The sequence below is a fragment of the Cavenderia fasciculata genome (assembly GCF_000203815.1).
Source record: "Cavenderia fasciculata unplaced genomic scaffold Scf_Dfasci-G-o-80e12.f1-5, whole genome shotgun sequence".
In the NCBI taxonomy this organism is placed as follows: domain Eukaryota; phylum Evosea; class Eumycetozoa; order Acytosteliales; family Cavenderiaceae; genus Cavenderia; species Cavenderia fasciculata.
Window position 1 is genome coordinate 1,198,375 of NW_004457735.1, and position 22,235 is coordinate 1,220,609.

General features: G+C 33.9%; 5 protein-coding genes across 5 annotated transcripts; all 5 read left to right on the forward strand.

The window, feature by feature from the left end:
* Positions 1–1,443: 1,443 nt before the first annotated feature.
* On the forward strand, positions 1,444–2,865 carry DFA_05303 (uncharacterized protein; the record flags this gene model as incomplete). The annotated part of the gene is made up of 1 exon (XM_004360965.1): positions 1,444–2,865. A coding segment is annotated over one exon (1,422 nt), but the record flags the coding sequence as incomplete, so codon positions are not given.
* A 757-nt stretch (positions 2,866–3,622) lies between these two features.
* Positions 3,623–5,126, forward strand: DFA_05304 (uncharacterized protein; the record flags this gene model as incomplete). Its single annotated transcript, XM_004360966.1, has 2 exons — positions 3,623–3,706; positions 3,834–5,126. 2 exons carry the CDS (start codon positions 3,623–3,625, stop codon positions 5,124–5,126), a joined length of 1,377 nt encoding a protein of 458 aa, XP_004361023.1.
* Positions 5,127–5,825: 699 nt separating this feature from the next.
* On the forward strand, positions 5,826–9,032 carry expl9 (expansin-like protein; the record flags this gene model as incomplete). Its single annotated transcript, XM_004360967.1, has 4 exons — positions 5,826–5,859; positions 5,935–6,043; positions 6,253–7,522; positions 7,605–9,032. The coding sequence occupies 4 exons, from the start codon at positions 5,826–5,828 to the stop codon at positions 9,030–9,032; spliced, it is 2,841 nt and encodes a 946-aa protein (XP_004361024.1).
* Positions 9,033–9,303: 271 nt separating this feature from the next.
* On the forward strand, positions 9,304–15,827 carry DFA_05306 (uncharacterized protein; the record flags this gene model as incomplete). The annotated part of the gene is made up of 13 exons (XM_004360968.1): positions 9,304–9,418; positions 9,504–9,612; positions 9,760–9,921; positions 10,006–10,074; positions 10,179–10,313; positions 10,425–10,562; positions 10,641–10,850; positions 10,922–12,084; positions 12,161–12,510; positions 12,572–13,074; positions 13,164–13,201; positions 14,543–14,831; positions 14,891–15,827. 13 exons carry the CDS (start codon positions 9,304–9,306, stop codon positions 15,825–15,827), a joined length of 4,218 nt encoding a protein of 1,405 aa, XP_004361025.1.
* A 261-nt stretch (positions 15,828–16,088) lies between these two features.
* Positions 16,089–22,064, forward strand: DFA_05307 (uncharacterized protein; the record flags this gene model as incomplete). The annotated part of the gene is made up of 9 exons (XM_004360969.1): positions 16,089–16,283; positions 16,360–17,220; positions 17,288–17,525; positions 17,590–17,830; positions 17,957–18,331; positions 18,451–18,678; positions 19,254–19,477; positions 19,543–19,630; positions 19,856–22,064. The coding sequence occupies 9 exons, from the start codon at positions 16,089–16,091 to the stop codon at positions 22,062–22,064; spliced, it is 4,659 nt and encodes a 1,552-aa protein (XP_004361026.1).
* Positions 22,065–22,235: the final 171 nt, after the last annotated feature.

A 22,235-nucleotide genomic window follows, 5' to 3' on the forward strand; every position in this document is an offset into this window, starting at 1 on the left:
TTCTTCTTATTTTATCCTAATTTAAATATATACAAATATAAAAAAAACAACAACTAATAATAATTAATTAAAAATAGAATGAATGTACTAGAGAGGGGTAAACAATGATTGATTGATTGATTGACTGATTGAATAAACTATCTTTTCTTTTTGTTGTTGTTGTTTCAAATAAATTAAATCACAAATAAAGCAAGAAGCAAGAGTAAGTAGAGTAATAAAGGAAATAAGAGCAATTCGAATGAGAATAGAATTGTTGTCGTTGAGATTTGATTGTTTGTTGTTATTGGGTTGATTTCTCTAGGTTGTGACTGCCAGGATAGTACTACTAGTGTAGTACTACTAGTGTATGTAGTGTATGCGTAGCTAGCTAGCTAGCTCTATCGAATCTTTCTTGTGTTGGTGGAGATGATGAGAATGCGAGGGAAAAAAAAAAGAAGAGGAATGATGGTGGTGGTGTGTAGTAGGGTAATAAAAGAGTAGTATCGCCAGCGTACAAACAAATGTAGTGTGAATAGAATAGGAGGATGCTGAGTTTCAATTGTGATAAATACAATGTAGTTGTTGTTGAGTTAGAAATCGATTGATGGTGCTGTGAGGTGGTGGAATATAGGGAGCAGTTGTGTAATTAAAAAAAAAATAGAAAAATTCAATTTTTTTTACCCCCCATCGCACACCACACACAAAGGGGTATGAGATAGATTGTTTTTCTAGTATGATGCGAAATAGAATTTGGAATTCCGACACAATGACTTTCCAGTTTACAATAAATCATTATCTAAATATCTCTATCTCTATCTCTCTCTCTCTCTCTCTCTTTGTGTGAGTGTTGTCTCTGTCTGAATCCATCTCTCTATCTATCTGATCACTTACAACAAATTACTTAAGTAAATAAATTAAAATAAATAAATAAATAAATAAGATATATATTATTATGTGTTAAGAAGATCGAATAGAATATTTATAGTTCCAAAAAAAAAGTATATCACTCAAAAAAAATTGTTGGGATAAAAATAAGTTTTTTGTCTCAAAAAGGAAGGTGAGTGACAGGAATCCTTGAAATTCCATCCATGAAAAATTGGAAGAGTGTAGAGGTATGTTCAATGAACTTGGAGAATTACTTTATGAGGATATTCAAATTATTATTATTCAGATCTACACATTTGAGAAATAATATTAATAATAGTATTAATATTAATAATAATACTTTATTTTGGGTTTTTTATATATTTTATTAACAAATAATAATAATATCAATTATATAATATATAAACACTGATCGATTCCCCATTGCTGATAATGGATATTTTATTTATTTCTTTTTTTTTTTTTTTTAAGAGACGAATGAGACGAGTCGGTCGAAACTATGTGTCATTTTTTTTTTACACAAATACTTTTTATATTAGTACTCGTCGTTTTTTTTTGTAAATATATATATATATATAGAGAGTTAAGATGGAATTACATCATTCAATACCAGGAGTAGTAACAAAGAGATATATTTCAGAGACAAAGGGAAGAGGAGTATTCACTGAAAAGTCATTCTCGAGTGGAGAGGTTATATTTTCAGAGGCACCTTTGTTCTCGGTGCAACACGTCTACAATAGAACGACCGCATGGACATGTGCTCATTGTTTTAGATTCTTGGGATCGCTCAACAAACAACTCAACCATTACAGACGTGTGTTTAAGCTCGTCGGGGACAAGGCCGGCGACTTTATCGAGACCGATCAGAACCCATACGACTACTCGACTGGCGTAGTGAGCTGTTTTGCCAAGTGCGGTGAAAAGTACTGTTCGGAGCAATGCAGAGAGACGGCATTCAACCGTCACCACCAGTTGTTGTGCGTGGGTGGCGATTCCGATGAATCGAGTCCCCTCTACAAGTTCAAGTTGCATGCCATCGACTCGAACGAACTCTTCTTTTTGGGTGGTCAGATTATCGCATCGCTCGTGTCGCGTGTGATGACTGCCAACGACCCCAATCTCGCATCTGTCATTTGTCAAGAGTTTCTCAAGCAATACTGTCACCGTGCATGGTGGGAGGTGCGTATTGACGACAACTTTACAGAGCAAGAGGCACGTACTTGGTCGGCCGAATCACTCGACCTGCTCAGAAAGTATCTCTACCCCATCCTCACATCGCACCCCCTCACCAACAACCAAACATTCATCGAGACCCTCCTCTCGATGGAATTCTACTCACATATCCTCGGCATGCTCGAGATGAACGACAACTCGATCGGATTCTCTCATCCACTCGAAAAGTTCCGTCGCCATATCGACGATACCAACAAGCCCGTCCCCGAGCAATTCCGTGCACACAGTCAAAACGCAATGAAAAAGGTAGTCGAAGCATTACGTCAATACCACGCTGAAAATGAAGATGATTGCGATGATGAAGAATGTAATCATCAAGATCATGATATGGCCGATGGAAATGGACATGCTCATGGACACGCTCATGGTCACGGTCATGGACACTCAGGAATGGATACTGAAGAAGAGGAAGAAATGAGAGAGATGGAATCTGAACAAAAGATGAATGATATGGAGGATGACGACGACGAAGACTATGATGTATTCCCATCGTTTGATGGATTTGGTATGTTTGGTCTACAAGCAATGATCAATCATTCCTGTGAACCAAACTGTCTTGTTGTGTTTGACAATGGCTCGAATTTCGCACACATCAAAGCATTGCGCGATATCCAAGCAGGCGAAGAGCTTTACCATTCATACATTGACGAAAATACCCCATTCGAAGAAAGAGAGCAAGAGTTGATCACTTATGGTTTCAAATGTATTTGCAGAAAATGTGTTTCAGAGAGACCAATCACGAATAATAATAATACAACACAACAATAAACAACACCCACATATATATATATACTAAACACAAACAAACAAACACACATCTCATGAGGGTTGATGAACATGATGGATGATGGAAACATATAGCTGGTTGCAGTGATGATATCTACCAAAAAAAGACAAAGAAATCAAAATCATCAACTCACTCAATTGTGGTCTATCAATCAACCAAAAACCAACCACCATACACCAAAACAATCCCCACCCACTCACCATTTTTAAGTGTGTTAACAATTGAAACAACACCCTAGGGTTAGGGGTAGGATAGACATTCTCATTGAAAAGTCAAGTGTGGGGGTGTGATGGATAGATGACACAATTGTGAAGGGGGTAGTGATTGTGAGTGAGAGTGTGTAGGAGGAGGAAGAATAGATAACCACTGCTGGCTGGGTGGCTCGCCAAAATTAAAATAGTTATTGAATTATTGTATGACAGAATATGGATGGGTAGAAAAAGGCACTCACATGGTACATACAGTCAGAGATAAAGAAATTTCCGAAAACAATAATAATAATAATTAATTTTAAACAAGTGGTATGTGTACCCTATTAAGTAGTCGTTGGAACATGTTGGTCGGAATTATTACCAACCATATATTGAAATTATATTAATTATAAAATTTAAATTAACATCATCCTCCTCTCTAGTTCCTCTCTTTTATATATTTATTAATAGTTGTAGAATCAAATAAATATTATTGTTATTATTTATATTTATATTTATTAATTAAAAAAATACAACAACAACAACAATGAGATTACATTCATCATTAATAGTATTATTACTATTATTTAGATTAGCATATTCAACTTCTATTCCATTATCAGCATGTGGTGTAAGTAATCAAACCAAACCAAACCAAACAAAAAAACAAAAAAACATATTATCACTTTTCAAAAATACTTACTTTTCCAACTCTATATTTATCCTACATTACTTATATTTATATTTATATAATTTAGTCAGGAGAAGCAGTGCAAAACCCTGCAACATCAGTTGGAACATGTGTTTTACCAGCTCCAACATCGATGGGTGTAGCTAGTGTAAGTGCACCATTCTTTGGTGACTCTAGAGTTTGTGGAGCTTGTTTCAATTTGACTGGATCCAAGGGTAGTACTATAGTGATGCTCTCCAATAAATGTGACAGTGGAGATGTTTGCACACAATCTGATCACGTTCATTTCATTCTCGCTCCAGCCGACTTTGCCAAGATTACCGACGCTGCAAGCACTCAGACAGCCAACAAAATTGGATACCAACAAGTAAGCTGTGATTTTGGAAAAAAGATTAGCTATCAATTGGCAAGCAAGCCAAATGCAGATTATCTTGGTATTAGATTCTCCGACATGGAAGCACCCATCCAATCGGTTAGATTGAATGGCTCACCAACTCCATTCGTCATTGAAAACAATGTTTGGGCATGGCGTAGTAATGGCAATGGAAAGGATAAAGCTCTGTACCCAGCAACCGTCATATTGACACCAGGCGCCAACGGTGGATCGCCCGTCTCTATCAGTGTCTCCCAAACAGCCACTGGATGGGTACTATCAACTGCCCAATTCAAACCAGTCTCTCCAGTTGGCCAAGACGTCTGTGTCACCGGCTCACCCAACCAATACATCTACCAAGACGCCTTGACCGCCGGATGGTCCGACCAAAGTTACTCGTACCAAGAACCAATCAACTATGCCTTCCCAGACCCAGACAATGTTATCCAAGCCAAGCTTACTGCTGGCGGTGCAGTCCAACTCAAATTCGAGGGTGGATTCTCGACCAAGTACATCGATGCTCTCAAATTCTCAATCAAGTCGAGTTCATTAACTTCAGTCAAAGTATTTTTCGGTAGTGAGACTGGTACAGCTGTAGATGTCACCTCTGAATTTGTTACACATACTCTTACCATTGAAGCACTTGGAGCTCAATCCTCTGAAACCTATTTGAGTTTCTTGAGTGCTCAACAAGGCACCTTTGAAATCAACAATATCATGTGGGTATTTGATACATCGATTCCAACCACTCCAGGCAACATTGATGTTATTGGAAAGCCAAAACCAGGTACCACAACATCTGGTGCGACCTCCTCCTCCTCAACAACCTCTAATACTATTCCAACTGGTAGTAGTGAATTCCCAGGCAGCGGAAGTGATGGAGGTCCATCTGGTGAAGGAAAGAATCAAAGTGGAGCAGCATCATCAGTACAATTTTATTTATCAGCTTTACTATCTTTACAATTATTATTATTATTACTTAATTAAATTAAACATCAACAAAATAGTAAATCCAATTTTTGAAACATTACAAACCAAACCAAAATCCCCAAACAACAATTCACGATCTTTATTAATATTAATTAAATAAATTTTAAGTATCCATATCGTTGTGTTTTAATATACTACCCCCCCAAAACAATCAATCAATCAATCAATCCATAAACGTAACATTAAGTAATTTAAATCTATTCAACTATTTTTTAACATTGAACAGGAATGTTCCCGATCTATGTTAACCGATAAAATATACATGTAATACTATTACATTTGTAGATATATCCATTTTAATTCTTTGATTCAATATCAACAACAAATATTAATTTAATTTATTTTTGGATGTGTACATGGGAGGACTGTCATTAAAATTAATTCGTTCGGATATTCGTATTATTATTTGTTTGTGGTTGGAAAGATGACACACACACACACACACACACACACACAAGATAGATAAGATAGATACACTACCACCAAGAGTGAGTGAATATCACTATGTTTAGTTCATCACAACAGCACCTATCACAAAGAGAGTCATAATAGATAAAAGATTGATGGGAAGAGAGTGTGATGATAGATAGTTTGTCATGTTTACAAGTAAACCCGAAAGTGAACAATTAAAGGCAGATAGATATATATCACTAGAGAGCCAGTTGACTAACCAGTCAATCAATCAAGTACTGAATGATGTGCATTGCACCAAATAAAGATGTGACAGGAGGTATGTGAACATTAATAATCTAATCACCTAACTTTTATACATATATACTAACTGATAGTATTATACAAATTAAAGAGGAACAACAAGTGAAAGGAATTACGAGTACTACTCATGATGATGATATTTTTAATTGTTGTACAAACACTATTAACAACAACAACAACAACAACCAACAACATCAATTGTTATTTGGATATTGTAGTAACATTATAATATTATCCATATGATTGATTTAAATATTAAAACAAAAAACAATACTACAAACTATAATAATAATAATATTAATAATAATAACAATAATTATAGTAATAATAATAATAATCGATCAATAATATTTTAATAATATTTATAATCATCAACAAATAATATTTATTTATTTAATTTATTTAATAGTAATAGTAATAATATCATAATAATGTATCATAGTAATAGTAATAATAATTTAATAATAATATTAATATTTTTAATATTAACATGTTGTATACTCACCGACAATAATAATAATCATAGAGTGGATGCTTCACCACCAAGAAAGCTACCGCCAGAGGAAGAAGAGGGTCTTATATTTAGTGATGACTCTGTCCTTGAAAATAGTAATGATCTGTTAACAGAAAAGCCCAAACAACAACAACAACAACACCAACAAACTTCATCATCCAAATCACATCGTCTATCCGAAGCTGAATTACTTTTAAATGGAGTTGGTGATGATTTTGAACAACCTCCTCTTCTTCCTCCTAAACCTACTACCTCTTCGACTACCACCACTACCACTGGAAAGATATTACCACCCAAGACTACTACCACAACGACTGGTCCAAAATCAACTCTTCCTCCTCTTTCAACAACCACTGGAACTGGATCCAAACCATCCTTACCTCCACATACTGGTACTACGACGACAAGTAAACCACGTATTACAACTTCAACTTCAACTTCCACTACGACCACTGGTAAACCTCCAGTCACATCGAAACCATCTTTACCACCACTTTCTACGACTACTGGAACTGGAACAACCAAACCGTCGGTAATACCTCCAACAACTATAAAACCTTCTCTTACTCCACTCACAACATCAAATATAAAACCTCGTGCAACTACTACTACTTCAAGCACAACTGGTAACAAATTACCTCCAATTGATGGGGAAGAAGAAGAACCTCCTCAAGATGAAGATGAATTATTTACTCCTACAAAAAAGCCAACAAGGGTACCAATACGATCAACTACTACTACTACTACAGCTACACCCAAATCTACAACAACTACTACTAAAACTGGTACAACTACATCTAAAATTGGTACGACAACAACATCTAAAATTAGTACACCTACACCAATAACAAAATTAACAGTACCACCAAAAAACGTAGAACCAACCAAGTCATCAACTCTAACAACATTGACAGGTAGAACTATTGGTGGTAGTAGTAGAACCACAGGTAAACATGGATTAGATGAAATACCATCTGGTAATGATGATGAAGAATTGTTATTCCCAAAGGGTGCATCCTCTGCCTCCTCTTCTTTAACTTCAAAAAGTACAAATGGTGGAACTGGTAAAATACCAAAACAAACCAAAGCACCAACTCCAAAACCAACCCTTGTACCAAGAAAGGTTAATGAAATCAATGGTCCTATTCCATTAGGTCCTTGTGGTGTAAGTTAAAACTATAAACTATATACCTATGTACTTTATTTATTAATTATATTTTATTTATCTTTTTTGTTATTCGTTTTAGTCTGGATCATGTATTGCAACAGAACAATTATCAGTTAGAGGAATGTGTCAATTACCAGTACCGACGGCAATGGGAATGGCAGCAATTAGTAAAGGATTCTTTTCAGGTGGACAGAGATGTGGACAATGTTTTAGATTGACTGGACCGCTTGGAAGTGTTGTGGTCATGGTGACAGACATGTGTAACCAAGGTGAGGATTGCGGTCAGACTGATAGAGCTCACTTTATCATTGCCAATGTCGACTATGAAAAGATAGCTCTACGTAACCAAACAAGCGAGATTTATTCGTTGGGTTACCAAGAAGTATCGTGTGAACACGAAGGCAACATCAATGCGACGTTTTTGGGTGGTGGAGAGGGGTCGATGGACTATGCATACTATTTCCGTGTCATGTTTTCAAACTATGCAGTTGGTATTACATCGGTGCAAGTCAGAGGCACCGGTATGAAGGGATACCAAAAGATGAAGTTGGAGAATGGAGGGTGGACGTGGAACAAGGCAGACAATGGCCCAAAGTTTGCATTCCCTGGTAGTTTGTTGGTTGGTGGGTCGGATGGCGAGTACATGGCCTACGAGTTTGACAAGGCCAAGGGTAACCTGGCCTACAACACATTGAAGCAGTTCACTCCGAGCCCGGGTGTCAACGACACCAAGATATGCACGTTGGCACTGGTACCCGAGTACATGTACGACGACCATCTTACCTATGGCTGGGACGTCTACCAAAGCTTCAACTTTACAGAGTTTACAATTGATGATACAAACGACCCGTACAGTGGTATCACTAATATTAGAATAGAACTAGAGGCGTACGGTGGTGTAGTGTTTAGTCGTGAAGGTGGGTTCACTACAAAGTACCTAAAATCTGTATCGTTTGCATGCAAGGTACATAAAGGTAAACCTATCCCATCGTTACGTATCTACTTTGAAAAGTCTGGTATCCCCACATCACTACCCAATCAGTTGTCGTATGAATGGCAAATATTTACAGTCTATGTTGACGGTCTGCAACCCAATGACATTGAATATGCGCTCGCCTTCAAGAGTGCACTTGGTGTACAGACCGTTATCTATCTCGACTATATCAAATGGGAGTTTACAACTGATATTCCAGACTCACCCGAAGTTGAAGCTCATACAGGTAACCCTGCTCAACTATCCACCATGTCACGTCCATTAATTACAACCTCTACAGGCGCCACATCTGGTACCAGTCTAGGATCCTCTTCACTTGGTGGTATCCTCGACTACCTTGATTCCTCCTCAACCACATACGGTCTACTTGGTACTACCAATACTGGTGGATCCCGTAAAAACCTCAATACCACAGATAATAGTAATGATGCATCATCCCATCTCAACTCTATTCCAACAACAACAACAATCAAAATTATTTTATTATCATTATCAATTCTAATTATTATTTAATTTAAATAAATAATACAAACAAACAAACAAACAAACAAATAATTTGTTTTGAAAGGGTATTATTATTTAGTAAAAGTATACTACTATCTTAATCCTTAAAAATACTGTTTAAATGATTTCCCAACTTTTTTTGGAACCAAGATATTTATATTTATGTTTTTTAGATATTCTTTCGCATCTTGTACTTACGTAGCCTGCAAGTGACAGTGTCCTTATCTTATACATGTATATGTTTGTATCACTGTATTTGTACAATTAAATAAATAATCAAATGAATATTACAACAACAACAAAACCACCACTACATTTATTTATCTCGATCTTATTGTTATTGTTTGTTTTCATTTCATCGACAGATGCAACTTGGGATTTACCACAAGATGAAAGTATGCATGATATATCAGATGATCACAGAGACAGACAGTAACAGTTTACTAAATACAATAACAATCTTCATTCTTTATCCTATAGTCAATTCATTATTATGGTTGAGATATAGATTTGGCATCAATTGGAATACTTCCATACCAATAGAAACACAAAACAATGTATTGTTTGAAAATGGTCATTTAACTGCAGTGTAAGAAGTCTTAGGATTGGTTAGTTAGTAATCAATCAATCAATCAATCAATCAATCAATCAATCAATCAATCAATCAATCAATCAATCAATCAATCAATCAATCAATCAATTACAATACTAACTATATTATATTGGATTTAAATAGAATACTTTCTGCATCAGCATCTGTTTATCCTGATCCTGGACTTGTTGGACCACTAATATTTTCACAAATTCAAACGATCAGTATCAAATCTGAACCTTATATCGGTTCTATCAGTGATATTTTCGATAGGATGTCAGTTACACCTACCTTGAATTCATTATAGTATGTACTAGTTATAATCAACTTATTTATTTTTCTTTCTATTTCTAATCCCTTATCTCTCTCTCTCTGTCTCTCTCTTTATAGTGTAACCAGTACAACAGCAACTACTGTTTATGATGGTTTTGCAACCATTTTCCCAAATTTAGAAACGGCGTAAGTCCATTCTTTTAATATATATATATATATATAAAACCTAACCGAAATACCTATTTCTCTATCTATCTATCTATATAATATATATATATACATACATATAGAACATTTTCACTGCCAAATTTAGAATCAATGACAGAATCATTGATTACACATCCAAAATTAAATTATTTGGCTTTAAGTATGACCCGTCTAACAAGTATGCCATACATGACTAAACAATCTAATTTGGTATCATTGTACGTACACCCTACTTGTAAATTATCATATACATTAATTAATATATTAATATTTACGCACATCTCCTCTAATGTTTATTGATTCATTTATTTATTTATTTATTTTTCTAGAAATTTAGGATTTGGAATAAGCGATTCTTTGATGACATTTGCAGAAACATCTTATCCAAAACTCAATACCCTTACAGTTGTCGTTGGTAATTCACCAAAATTCCAATTAAGAGTTCAAAGTACTGCAATCTCATCCTTGTAAGTTCAAATTTTGAATCAAAATCAAAATCAAAATTATCAATCAAATTCTAATATCTATCTATCTATCATATTTAGTTTTTATTCATCGAACGCTTTACTTAATAGAGTTGATATAATGACACCAAACACTAAAAAATTAATCTATTCATGTTTGCCTGGATCAACAACTGAGTTCCTCACAACTTATCTCGAACTATATAGTCGTCTAGAGGTTCTTTACCTATATGATATTCATGGATATGATTCATTCCCCTTTAATCTTCCTTCTCATAAACTTGTAGAATTGTAAATATCAAAAAAAAAAAACATTTTACAACTCTTAAATATTAATCAAAAATTTACATTCTTTACTTTAGAAATATAAAATCATCATCATTTGCAACTATAAATTTGGGTATGGTATCTTCACAGTATATTGGTATTTCAGAAAATGTAAATTTGACAACTATCCAAAACTTCCCTCCACCTGGTGTCTCTTCATTAGCCGTACAAGAAAATCCCATTCTATCGGGAAACATGTCTGACAATTTATGTCAAGTTACAACGTTTACTTTCAGGGGAACACCAGGCGTATACTTTCCAACATGTTACCAATGCTACGCCAACATTCCAGGATCAAATCAAGTAAGTGAGACTATTGCAGCACCCGTTTGCCCTCCATCACCTGCTGTATTTGCCAATAACTCTTATCCATCAATTGATTTTGGTAAGACTGTGACCATTGTTGGAGACTTTCTTGGATGGGCTAGTCCAGCGGCAGACGCCCCAGGTCTCACTGCCATCGTACCAAATAACAAGTTGGTCTATACCATGCCGGCGGGAGGAGGTCAACCAACTACAGTGACATTACAATTGTCAAAGGCCAAATCATACGTTAAACCACTCTATTGGTTTGATGCATCACTTCGAATCAACACCATAGCCATAGCCCAACAACCAACCAATATTCTGTTGCTAGTCAACGTCACAACAGGGTCGATACCAGTATCAGCCTATTATTTCAATCAAAACCAGGTATGTGATGTTGTAACTGTTGTCCAAGGTATAGCGGAATGTCGTATCCAATCATCAAGGTTACCATCACCAATTGGAAATATCGATTTCCTCGTCGAAAATGAATATACCTCTTCAAACAGTAGTGTTGTCTATACTCAATTATGGCCAATTATAAGACAATCCAATTCAATTAATACTTTGGGTGGTACTGTCATATTGTATGGTACATTTGAACCAAATATTCAAAATACAACCATCACTATAAACGATCAATCGTGTACTATTATCAATGCAACAACAAGTGCAGTTGCATGTCTATTGGGCGCCCCTACAACTAGTGGTTTGGCAACAGTTAAAATGAGTCAATACTCTTTTAACTTTACTTCAAGTAGAATACTCTACATTCAACAAACAAGTCAAGACTTGAAATCACTTTGTGAAAAACAAACCTCAAATTGTAATAATCGTGGTACATGTAATGATAATGGAGATTGTCAATGCAATTCTGGTTTTTATGGTACAAGTATGTTTAAATTAAAAAAAGAAAAAAGAAAAAAGAAAAAATAATAATAATATTTTAATTTATTTTATTTTTGTAGGTTGTGAATCAATTATTTATAATGGAACTGTATTTGTTGGTGATCCATCAAATCCAACGATAACATTTGAAGGAGCTAGTAGTGAATTTAAATTTAATTTCTCAATGATTAGTATTCAAGAAATAGATGTTTCATCAAATATCACTGCAGAGTTAATCACCAATAGTTGGATATCAACTGTAATCAATGAAACTAGTACAAGAGGAACTATTATCAATTATATACTCAATACTACTTCTACTGTCGGTGGTACAACTAAAAATGTTACCGCCACGGTTGAATTTACAGAATTATCAAAAGATTATGTATTTGGTGGTATTCAAACTACTATTCCTCCAAATTCAATTAAAGTATGTCGAATGTATTAATAATCATCTATCATTTACTTACCTTTTCACTTTTTTTTATTAGATATCAGTAAATATTACAGGATGGCAATACCAATCATCAATCAATACAATAAGAGTATTATTTGAAACAGATTATGATCCAACGCAACAACAATCGGAATGTGGTGGTGGTGGTAGTGATGATTCATCAGTAATTATCAACAAATTAGATAATATTCAATACCTTAGAGTTATAAAGAGTGGAGTTGTATTTTTGGGTAGATTCTTGGACTATGCAGTTGCAGATGGTCGTTCAGCTTTTTCCATAACAGAGCTTGTCAATACTACCACCTCAACAACAGGACAACAAACAAAAATAGTAGTTGGATTAAATTTCCCACATTGTGAGATGGAGTGTAATTTAGACCCATGGTTTAGTCCATTGATAACAGATACTGACATTTGTGCCGATCAAGATAAAAAGACAACATGGAAAATCATTACTATTGCAGTGGTATGTGGAGTATGTGGAGTTGCATTGGTGTTTGGTATTTTCTTTGCTTTTAGAAAAAAGATAATGGTTTGGTATAAAATTAAAAATTATGGAAAGAATAGTAATTCAATTAAAATGGAAAAATAAACCAAGTAATTTGCTTTTTTGTATTTTATTAAAGTATACTAGATCAAAAAGAGGGATTGCCAAGAGCGATGTGTATTTTTTGATTTCTCGCTCTACCATTTGAGCTAATTCTGAATTCGATAGATGGCATTCAAACTAATCAAAAATTATTATTTAAACAGATAGTATCTGTACGACTGTATGTGTACAAATGATTTTTTTGAGGGGTCTGTCACAGACAACTCCACAAATTTAATTAAAATTAATTCAAATAATTAATGACCCTAAATATATAAGCCCGTCCCAATTTAATCAAATATAGTATATATATAGATTGTTATCTTTTTATGATACTACGAGCTGATTTATTATAAAAACGGTGAGCTCAATTTTAAAAAACCGAAAAAGGAAAAAAAATCGATTCTCTAATCCATCACTGCTCTTGCGAAGTACATGTATGATAGAGATGGGTAATCTAGGGAACCAATTATTATATCTTTAGAACGATCGTAAAACCTACACCAAATTGTCAATCACAAATGAAATAATGACTATGTCCATCTATTGAGACCAACATCTGGGAACCTCAAATATGATTGATACAAAGAGGTAAATATTTAAACTTATCACAACTTTATATTGAGTTGGATGCGTGTGTCAACTAAAGATATTCTAGAACTAAAGTTTCAACTTGTATCTACAATCGAGTAATCTAGATTCAAACTTATAATGATTCACAAGATTAAATGGTAAGTGAAGTCTAAGATTTGGCCTTACTCGAGATTTCAATCCATTCAATACGAATAAATAGCAACGGTTATGTTAACTATATAGATACTAGGTAAATATATAATTAATTTGAGAGGTATAATAATAATAATAATATATAGATATATGAATATATAGATAATAGCTTTGTAAATGATTAATTATAGTAATAAAAAGATGAATTTATAAGAATGAATAATAATTGTAGCATTGAGATATCATTGATTTTAAACAATCTAGATTATCTCTACCAACTGTTTATTACTAGCTTACTGTTTTTATACTGTTGGTCTTTTCTTGTGGGAGTATAGATCAAGAATTACCTGTTATGACCTCTGATATATGTTACAATACTCTCATGTTTGATTTAAACCTTTTAGATGTTGAAAATCTGTTTGATATATAAATCTAGACAAGTCTGCTTCGTGATATTAAATAAAGAAGTGTCAGCAAGCAAGTCGTCTGGGTAGACCACCCACCTATCTTTAATAGATAGAAATCGTTCAACCCTCATAAAATGGGTCGATCAATAAATCGTTCAGTCCAAGGATAGTGAGGGGAAGGGTGACTGACCGATTCTACATAGCACCCCCAAGGCATCAAAAAGCAGAGAGCCTCCAAAAAAAAATTCATTCCCAATGACACCTCCCAAAAAAAAAATAAAAGATCCATGTGCAACCTCAACTAGCAGTAGCACCTCAACAACTTCAACTAGTACAACTTCAACAACAGCAACATCAATAGAAACAACTGTAGAGATTAAAAATTTTAAACTTCTTCAGTTAATAAACAATATCAACGATAAAGCAAGAGGACAAAATTCAAATGTACCAACACCCATCGCAACCATTCGTAACTCATTTCCAACATTAAACAGTCAACAACATCAAGAAAAAAGAAATAATATTTGTACCTATCTATATGAGAATTTCTCACAATTTAATCTAACCTTAGAGTTGGATCTTCAATCACCTTATAAACATCAAATTACAACATTACTTTTTAGTTTTGAAGAAGGAGAAAAAATATTGAAAAAAAATTTTCACCAAGATCACCATCCCCTCCACAATCACCTCATAAAAAACTAGCAGTTCCAAACACAACAACAAACAATCAAAATGTAACATCATTAGATTTTGCATGGGATGAATATCAAAAAGAGGATTACTATTATTATGTATGGGTTGATAAAGATCAGGTTCTCCTCGCTCAAGAACAAAACAATCGGAATGGAAATCGAGTCGGTCGAGTCGATCAAGTTCAACAAAAGATAATAGAAGAAAATAGAAAAAGAGATCGAGTAGTAGAAAGAGCAATAGCATTAGAAAAAGAAAAGAAAAGAAAAGCAGAGGTAGAAGGAGAAGATCAAAGAGAGGAGGAAAGAGAGCGTGAAAGAATTGAAAGAGAAAAAGAAAGAGAAAAGGAAGAGAGTGGAGACATTTACAAGGAGATGGAAGATTCAGCATTCTTTAGTTTCCTTGTTCGCGATCTTTATGCTTCTCTTCAAGGAACACCTCGAACAACCGACTTTTTCGATATGAAAGGATACTTTATAGTCATAAAGGATATCAAAATCTATTTTGTCGATAGAAAAAAGATTGATCCTACCATTCTTTCAATGATCAAAGGGTTGGAAATTGATCTCTACACTTGTAATAATAATAATAATAATAATAATAATAATATGACACCTATTCAATACTCTAAACAACAATTTTTGGAAACTGCACTTTCTCATTCTCGAAACCAAATTTGCAACAACAATCGTCAATTATATCTAAATCTTTATCACCATTTTCAACCAATACTGGAAAATGAAGAAAATCCTCTTTCCTATTCATTGGTGGAAGTATTGTATTCAGTATTGTTTAGCATGTCGTTCCCACACATGATTACAAAAGTGCCACATCAAATCGGTCATGACATTTTGGCTTGTGCCTATATTCTGTAAATTATCAAAAATCCACAATCAGACCTTGAAACATTCAAGAGACACTTGAAATGCGCAGCCATTCCAAACTGGTGTTTTGAAGTGCTTGATTATTACTTTAATCAGCAATTCCTCAACCTCAGAATAACTCCAGTCTCCAATGGCGAGTACAAAATCCCCAACGATCCACCTCCTGGTACCACTCATGCCTTTTTAGTTTCTTATCCAAAGAGATTAAACATTGGCAAGTACTATCTTCCCATCCCTTTGCTCAACAAAAAGATGGACACCTCTTATGTAGTGGCCATTTTCGAGATGGGTAACATTGTAATTGAATCAAGACCTGGATTGTACCTTGCCTTTTTAAAGTACCCCACGAATGAAAAAATGCCTGTAGGAGAATATATCAAAAATATTTTCAAACCATCTACATTTGTAAATGACTTGGTTGATCTAAAAAATTTGAAATATGATTGTGTATGTATAAACAAAAAAGAAAAAAAAAGAAAAAAAAGAGAAAATGTTTTAATTTTATTATTATTATTTTTTTTAGATTAATTTAGATCATTGGCTAACGAGTTTGGAAAAACATGATAATAGAATGATATCACTTCATGGAAATACCATTCCTAAACGAAAGATTATCAATCAAATAGTCAATGGTTCTTACCAACCAAATGGAATGAATGCATCTGGATCTACTTCTACCACTTCTACTTCTACCACCACCAACTCTATCATTGATGAAGACGATGGACCAACATATCGATACGTTTGGTTACTGTCAAGAGAAAGTACAGAGTCACAGGCTAAACGATCAACAGCAATGATCAACCAATTAGCTCTGGTCATAAATGCATTCCTTTTCATCAAAAAAGTTGGGCTACCAGATGATCCAGACGATGTGACATACTTTCCAAGACTGATACTAGAGATTATCAGTAGCTTTCGATTTTCGATCGATGAGCGTTTCCAAATGAACATTTTCATGAAATGTTCTAATCTCAATGATGTTGTTGTGGGTGCATCTCTTGAACGTATTTCTAGAAGAAAGCCAGACTATATTCAATTACGACAACATTTAAAAGTCAAGAAAATGAAAATGGTGATCTTGATGGCTCCAAAGGATTTGGTTGGAGATGGAAACCTATCAATGATGGTCGATTTTGGACAAAATCGAGTTTACTATGCCACAATGAAAGAGGATTGGAAGACTGCCAAATGGGAGCTCGAAATATCAGACCTAGATGAGTTTGAGGCGTTTCAGGTCAAAATCGAAGACACCTTTGACTCTTATCTTCAACTTGTTGCTCAATTGTCAGTCATTGGTAAAAGAACTAGTAAAATGAGATTCAAGAAACCTGAAGTCGACATTTTCAGAGCTGCTTTAGATATTCCTATCAAGAAATCAAATGTTTGCACTCACAAGAACTTCACCCAATGGTATTTCAAACCGAGTATCAAAGTCCAATACAACTCAGTTGAATTACATCTACTCTATTTTTCCAACCATTCAACAAGTAAGAGCAATAGAAGGTGTTCGAGCCAATACCTATATGCCAAGAAATGAAAGAATCAACAATGAATCTGATGAAACGGAATCTGATGATAAAGATGAAGATGAATTTGACAATGGTAAAGATGAATGGGAATCAGATCCAAGCCAAGAGGATTTTGATCATTTTGGATTTGACAAAGAAATTCAAGATTGGGAAAATGGTAACTATTAAATCTATTTATCTATTTTATCTATTAATTTTTTTAACAATCTATTCATTTAAAGAATTAGACGAGTTTCCAGCATGCAAAGAAATTCGAGACTTTGACAACAATGGAGAAAATTTTACATGTATCTCGACAGGTATTGATAGATTGATAAGAGGTCTAACATTTTTCAAACAATTAAATACCACCTCTTCTAAAAAGAAATGTCAAGTAGTCACTCTTCACCCACAATACGATTTCATCAAAAAGGTTCACACGCCTACCTATATATTGGAAACTCTCAATCGTATTCGAGCTTGGTTAGGATACCCCCCAATCACTGATCCAGAACTATTGAAAAGAATCAAAAACTATTCCGATTTTGTCACTTTTTTCATTGGCCGAGAAAGCTCCTTCAAAGCTCGTTTCAATATTATTACTTTTAGCTGGGAGTCTAGTCAGCTTTTGTATCCTGCCATTATCGACCAAGACAGCGAGAAGGACTTTACAATGTCTGTTGCCAGATCGGAATTGTTTGTCGACAATGTGCATCGTCATATTATGCCCTACTCGAGATATTTTTCCAACATTGAATCAATTGTTGGTGCTGGAAGATCGGGCTCCTACGACACTACTAGAAATCTTACAATGTCGGTAAAAGACTGCATCAATTCAGCTTTATCATTTTGTAAAGTGTCTCAAGAGGTCAGAGACCAGTTTTCTGCCGCCATCTCAGAGGCCTCTGCAACATTTCACAATGAATCTTTTGTAGGCAAAGCAATTACCAATGCCACCAAAGAGATTAGAACCTTGAAAATACAGTAAGAAAGATAAAAAAAACAACAATTGGAAAAAGGTAATTTTATTCTAACATACTTTTTTTCTTTTTTTCTTTTTTTCTTTTTTTCTTTTTTTCTTTTCTTTTCTTTTTATTTATTAGAGGAGAGGCTTTTTATCATCAAGCCAAAGATTATGATCCAAAAATCGATTATGAAACTGTCCAGAAGGATCAAAATGACAAGAATAGCAATAATATTCCAACATTTCAACGTCACGAAAGACCCAAATGCATAAAGTGCAAACATCATATGAACCAGCGCTTAAGCCCCTATTGCTCAGAAAAGTGTATCTTGGACCATAATAAAGACCCAGAGGATTATATGCAAAGGTGTTTTGTTTGTAACACTTTGTACTTTCAAGACAACAAAACTGGTGATTTTTGTCTAGAGTGCTACAGTAACCGAGCAAACAATAGAAGAAATATTCAACGTGAAAATGAAAGAGGTAATAGATAAATAATTAAAAATATAATAAATAATTAAATAAATAAATAAATAAATGTAAAAAAATCAAATTTGATAAAAACCACTTTTGTCGTTTTCATTATTCGGTTCATTTCGCTTTTAGTTGTTTCTTTCTTTTATATACAAATATAGATTACAGATGAATACTAAAATTCACCGAATCCAAATTTTAATACCCTTTTGTTTGGAATTGGTACAAGAGATCTCGATCAATTAGTATATACTATAGATAATAAAAAAATAATTAGATTATTTATTTATTTATTTTAATTGGTATTTCAAAAGGAAGTAGTATCTGGTCTGAAAGCCTTTCATTTCGATTATTTTAAATAATACTTGAAAAAAATGTCTTGTGTATAACTTTTTTTGATGTTATAATTAATTTTTTATTATTTCTTTGGTAACAATGGAAGAAGACGAAAATATCTATCTCTATCAGATTTCATGAACCACTCTCAACCAGTGCTCGTTTTCATGTAGCAAATGTTTTCGCAAAGTATATGGATACTTCACTGTCTACCCTTATACACCAGACTGGTCCTTTAATGGAAATTGATCCTAAAAGATTTAAACTTGAAAACCTCCCTCAACCATTATTAAACTTTGATTTCAAAAGTGCCGAGGTATTTCATGCTGTTATATGCTCCTTTTCACATGAAACTAGTAGGTATATACCCAACTATCTATCTATATTTTAAAAATAACTTTTAATGATCTATTTAATTTAGATTTAGGAGGTATGAAACCACCTTTAGAACAAGGCAATAGAATTTTTGAATATCGTTCGACCCGTGTTGGATGGATTTGGGTTACCAAGTATTGATATCATAAATATAATGAATGACCTACATTGTTTTATTGTAAAAATACTACCAAATGTTTTCTTTTTTCCCAGTTCTTTCTTACAAATTATTTTTAATAACAATATTCATATAAAGTATTGAAATCGATTGTTTATGAATATGTAATAACTTTATATGTATATATACTTTTTATAATGTGTCAATTTAAACAAGTTTTATGTAATCTATATCTATTAAGATTGATCGGAAAAGAGATTAATCTACAAAGTAGAATCAATGCAAGAGATGTCATTCGAAACAGACTGATGAATGTACCAATCAAAGAGAGCGATCTTCATCGTAATCGATTGGAAAGAGATGAACAGTTGTATGGCACCAAGACACAGCCATTCGATATCAACGCTCTCCGTCACCCAGATCTATTGATCAAAAGATTTCATCAAGCAAACAATGTAGAATGGATGTTACGTAATGGTTATATTTATCTGCTAAGAGATCGTTTGAGAATGTTTATTAAACGACAAAAAGAAAAAGAAGAAGATGAAGACAGGAATGAAGAGTCAAGAGCATATTATAGATTGGATATGGAAGGGTTATGGTATCGTTATATTACACCGACCAATTTGGATATTTTATCGGATAGAGATATCAAGAGACTTGTTCAATTGGCCATTTACAACCTAGACGATGAAATCAGTCTAGCAACGAGGATGAAAGGTATCACGCGATCTGGTAACGTCAGACTTTTCCAGATTGCATTGGCCAACATCAAACCATCGGCCTATCAATACTTCCTCAGAGATATTCTTCAAGATAGTTGTGAGGTTGGTAGTATCCAGATTCATGAAGAAATATTGAGGTATGACAAGAAACCAGTCACCAAGGCTGAACTATACGCATACCTCTACTATTCTTTATATAATCGTCAAAAGGATATGGTCCGTTATCTATTGGAGAAATATGGACGACCAAACACAGCATACACAAGTTCATCCAGCTTGTACGACTGTCTTTATCATTTGCTAGAGACCAATGACCCAGAAATGTACAATCTATTGGTAATTGAAAAAAGAATTGTTTTTGATACAACAATATCACAGTATCTCGATTACTATGCTTCGACTTTACAAAATATCACCACTGTAACCAAACAACATGTCGAAATGTTACAACTAGTCAAAACTCTTCGTCATGGTCTACCAAGAAATTTGGATTATATCTCTGATACCCTCATACAAATAGTAAAAGAGAATCCTCTTCACTCGATAGCGTTTAATGACGGGCACAAATTCGATCAAATTACTAGGATATTAGAATCATTAGAATTAATAATGATGAATATTGGAATGGAACCAAGTAAATTGCTATGTCAAGCATTTGATAAAGCTTTAAATTCCATCCAAAAAACATTCAAAAGTGTAATCATCACCGAATACATGTACAATCATGTTTGTCCAATGATCAATAATGGTCCAATGTTACTTTTCGATGCTACATGCAAATCTGGTGATTTGTCAAGTGTAAAGTGGATTTATCAAAAACTAGTCGACGATCAAATTCACATTCAATTTAACCAGGTCACTCACAGTGAAGAGGTATTCAAGTTTTTAGAAACAAAGTTTGATTTCACCACTAAATATCTCACTAGAATGTTGGAAGAAGCAATAGAGATTAATGACTTTGGACTCGTCTATCAAGTGTTGTACCACCACATTGACAAACTTCAAATTCTTCCCAAACACATATTTGTCAATGCTCTATGTACATGCAACCTAGAGATTGTCAGTTATCTGTTGGAAACCTATCATCTTCAAGTTGAATGCTTTGTCTTTGACGACAGAGATCTTTTTAAAATATTTGAAAATAGTAGAGTAGTATACTTTTTCGTTAAACATTTTAAAAAACTTGCTTCATGGATGATAGATATGAATGGATTCTTTAGGTTCAAGGTTGAAGACATTGTATCACTCGCAATCTATTACAACCGTATGGATATTGTCCAATACTTTCAACCTCAAACCATTTGTGGTGGACTGGAACAGTACTTGGGGACATCAGAGGAAATGCTCACTTTGGTCTTTGGTCGTCTACCACATCACCAACAATTAAAAGATCGAGCATGGATGGATCTTGGAAGAATTGGCAGTATCAAATTGCTAGAAAGAGTACTATCACAATTTCCTCGCCAAACCATTCAAACTAAATTCTCTGATATCTTTTATGGTGCCTATTCTCATGGAAACGCCAACGTTATCAATTATCTTGAAGAGAAATATAATTTACACTACAATGAGAGGATATACAAGAAAAACATCAAAATTCTATTATCAAACAATCAATTTCATTTATTTAAAACAAATGATTTGGTTCGAACTTATGTTGAATCTTGTCAATTAAAAATCTCTTCTTTTAGTGATCAAGTATTAATAACAATAAAAAAATATTAATATTAATAATAATAATAATAAAATATTAATATTAATTGGATATATTGGAATTTCCGAAAATAAATAATAAAATTAAATATTTATTTACAAATTTGGATACTAGGGAAAGAAAAAAAAAAGTAAATCTGTGTAAAGAGACAGATGACTTTAAAAGAGGAGGGAGGTGGGGAA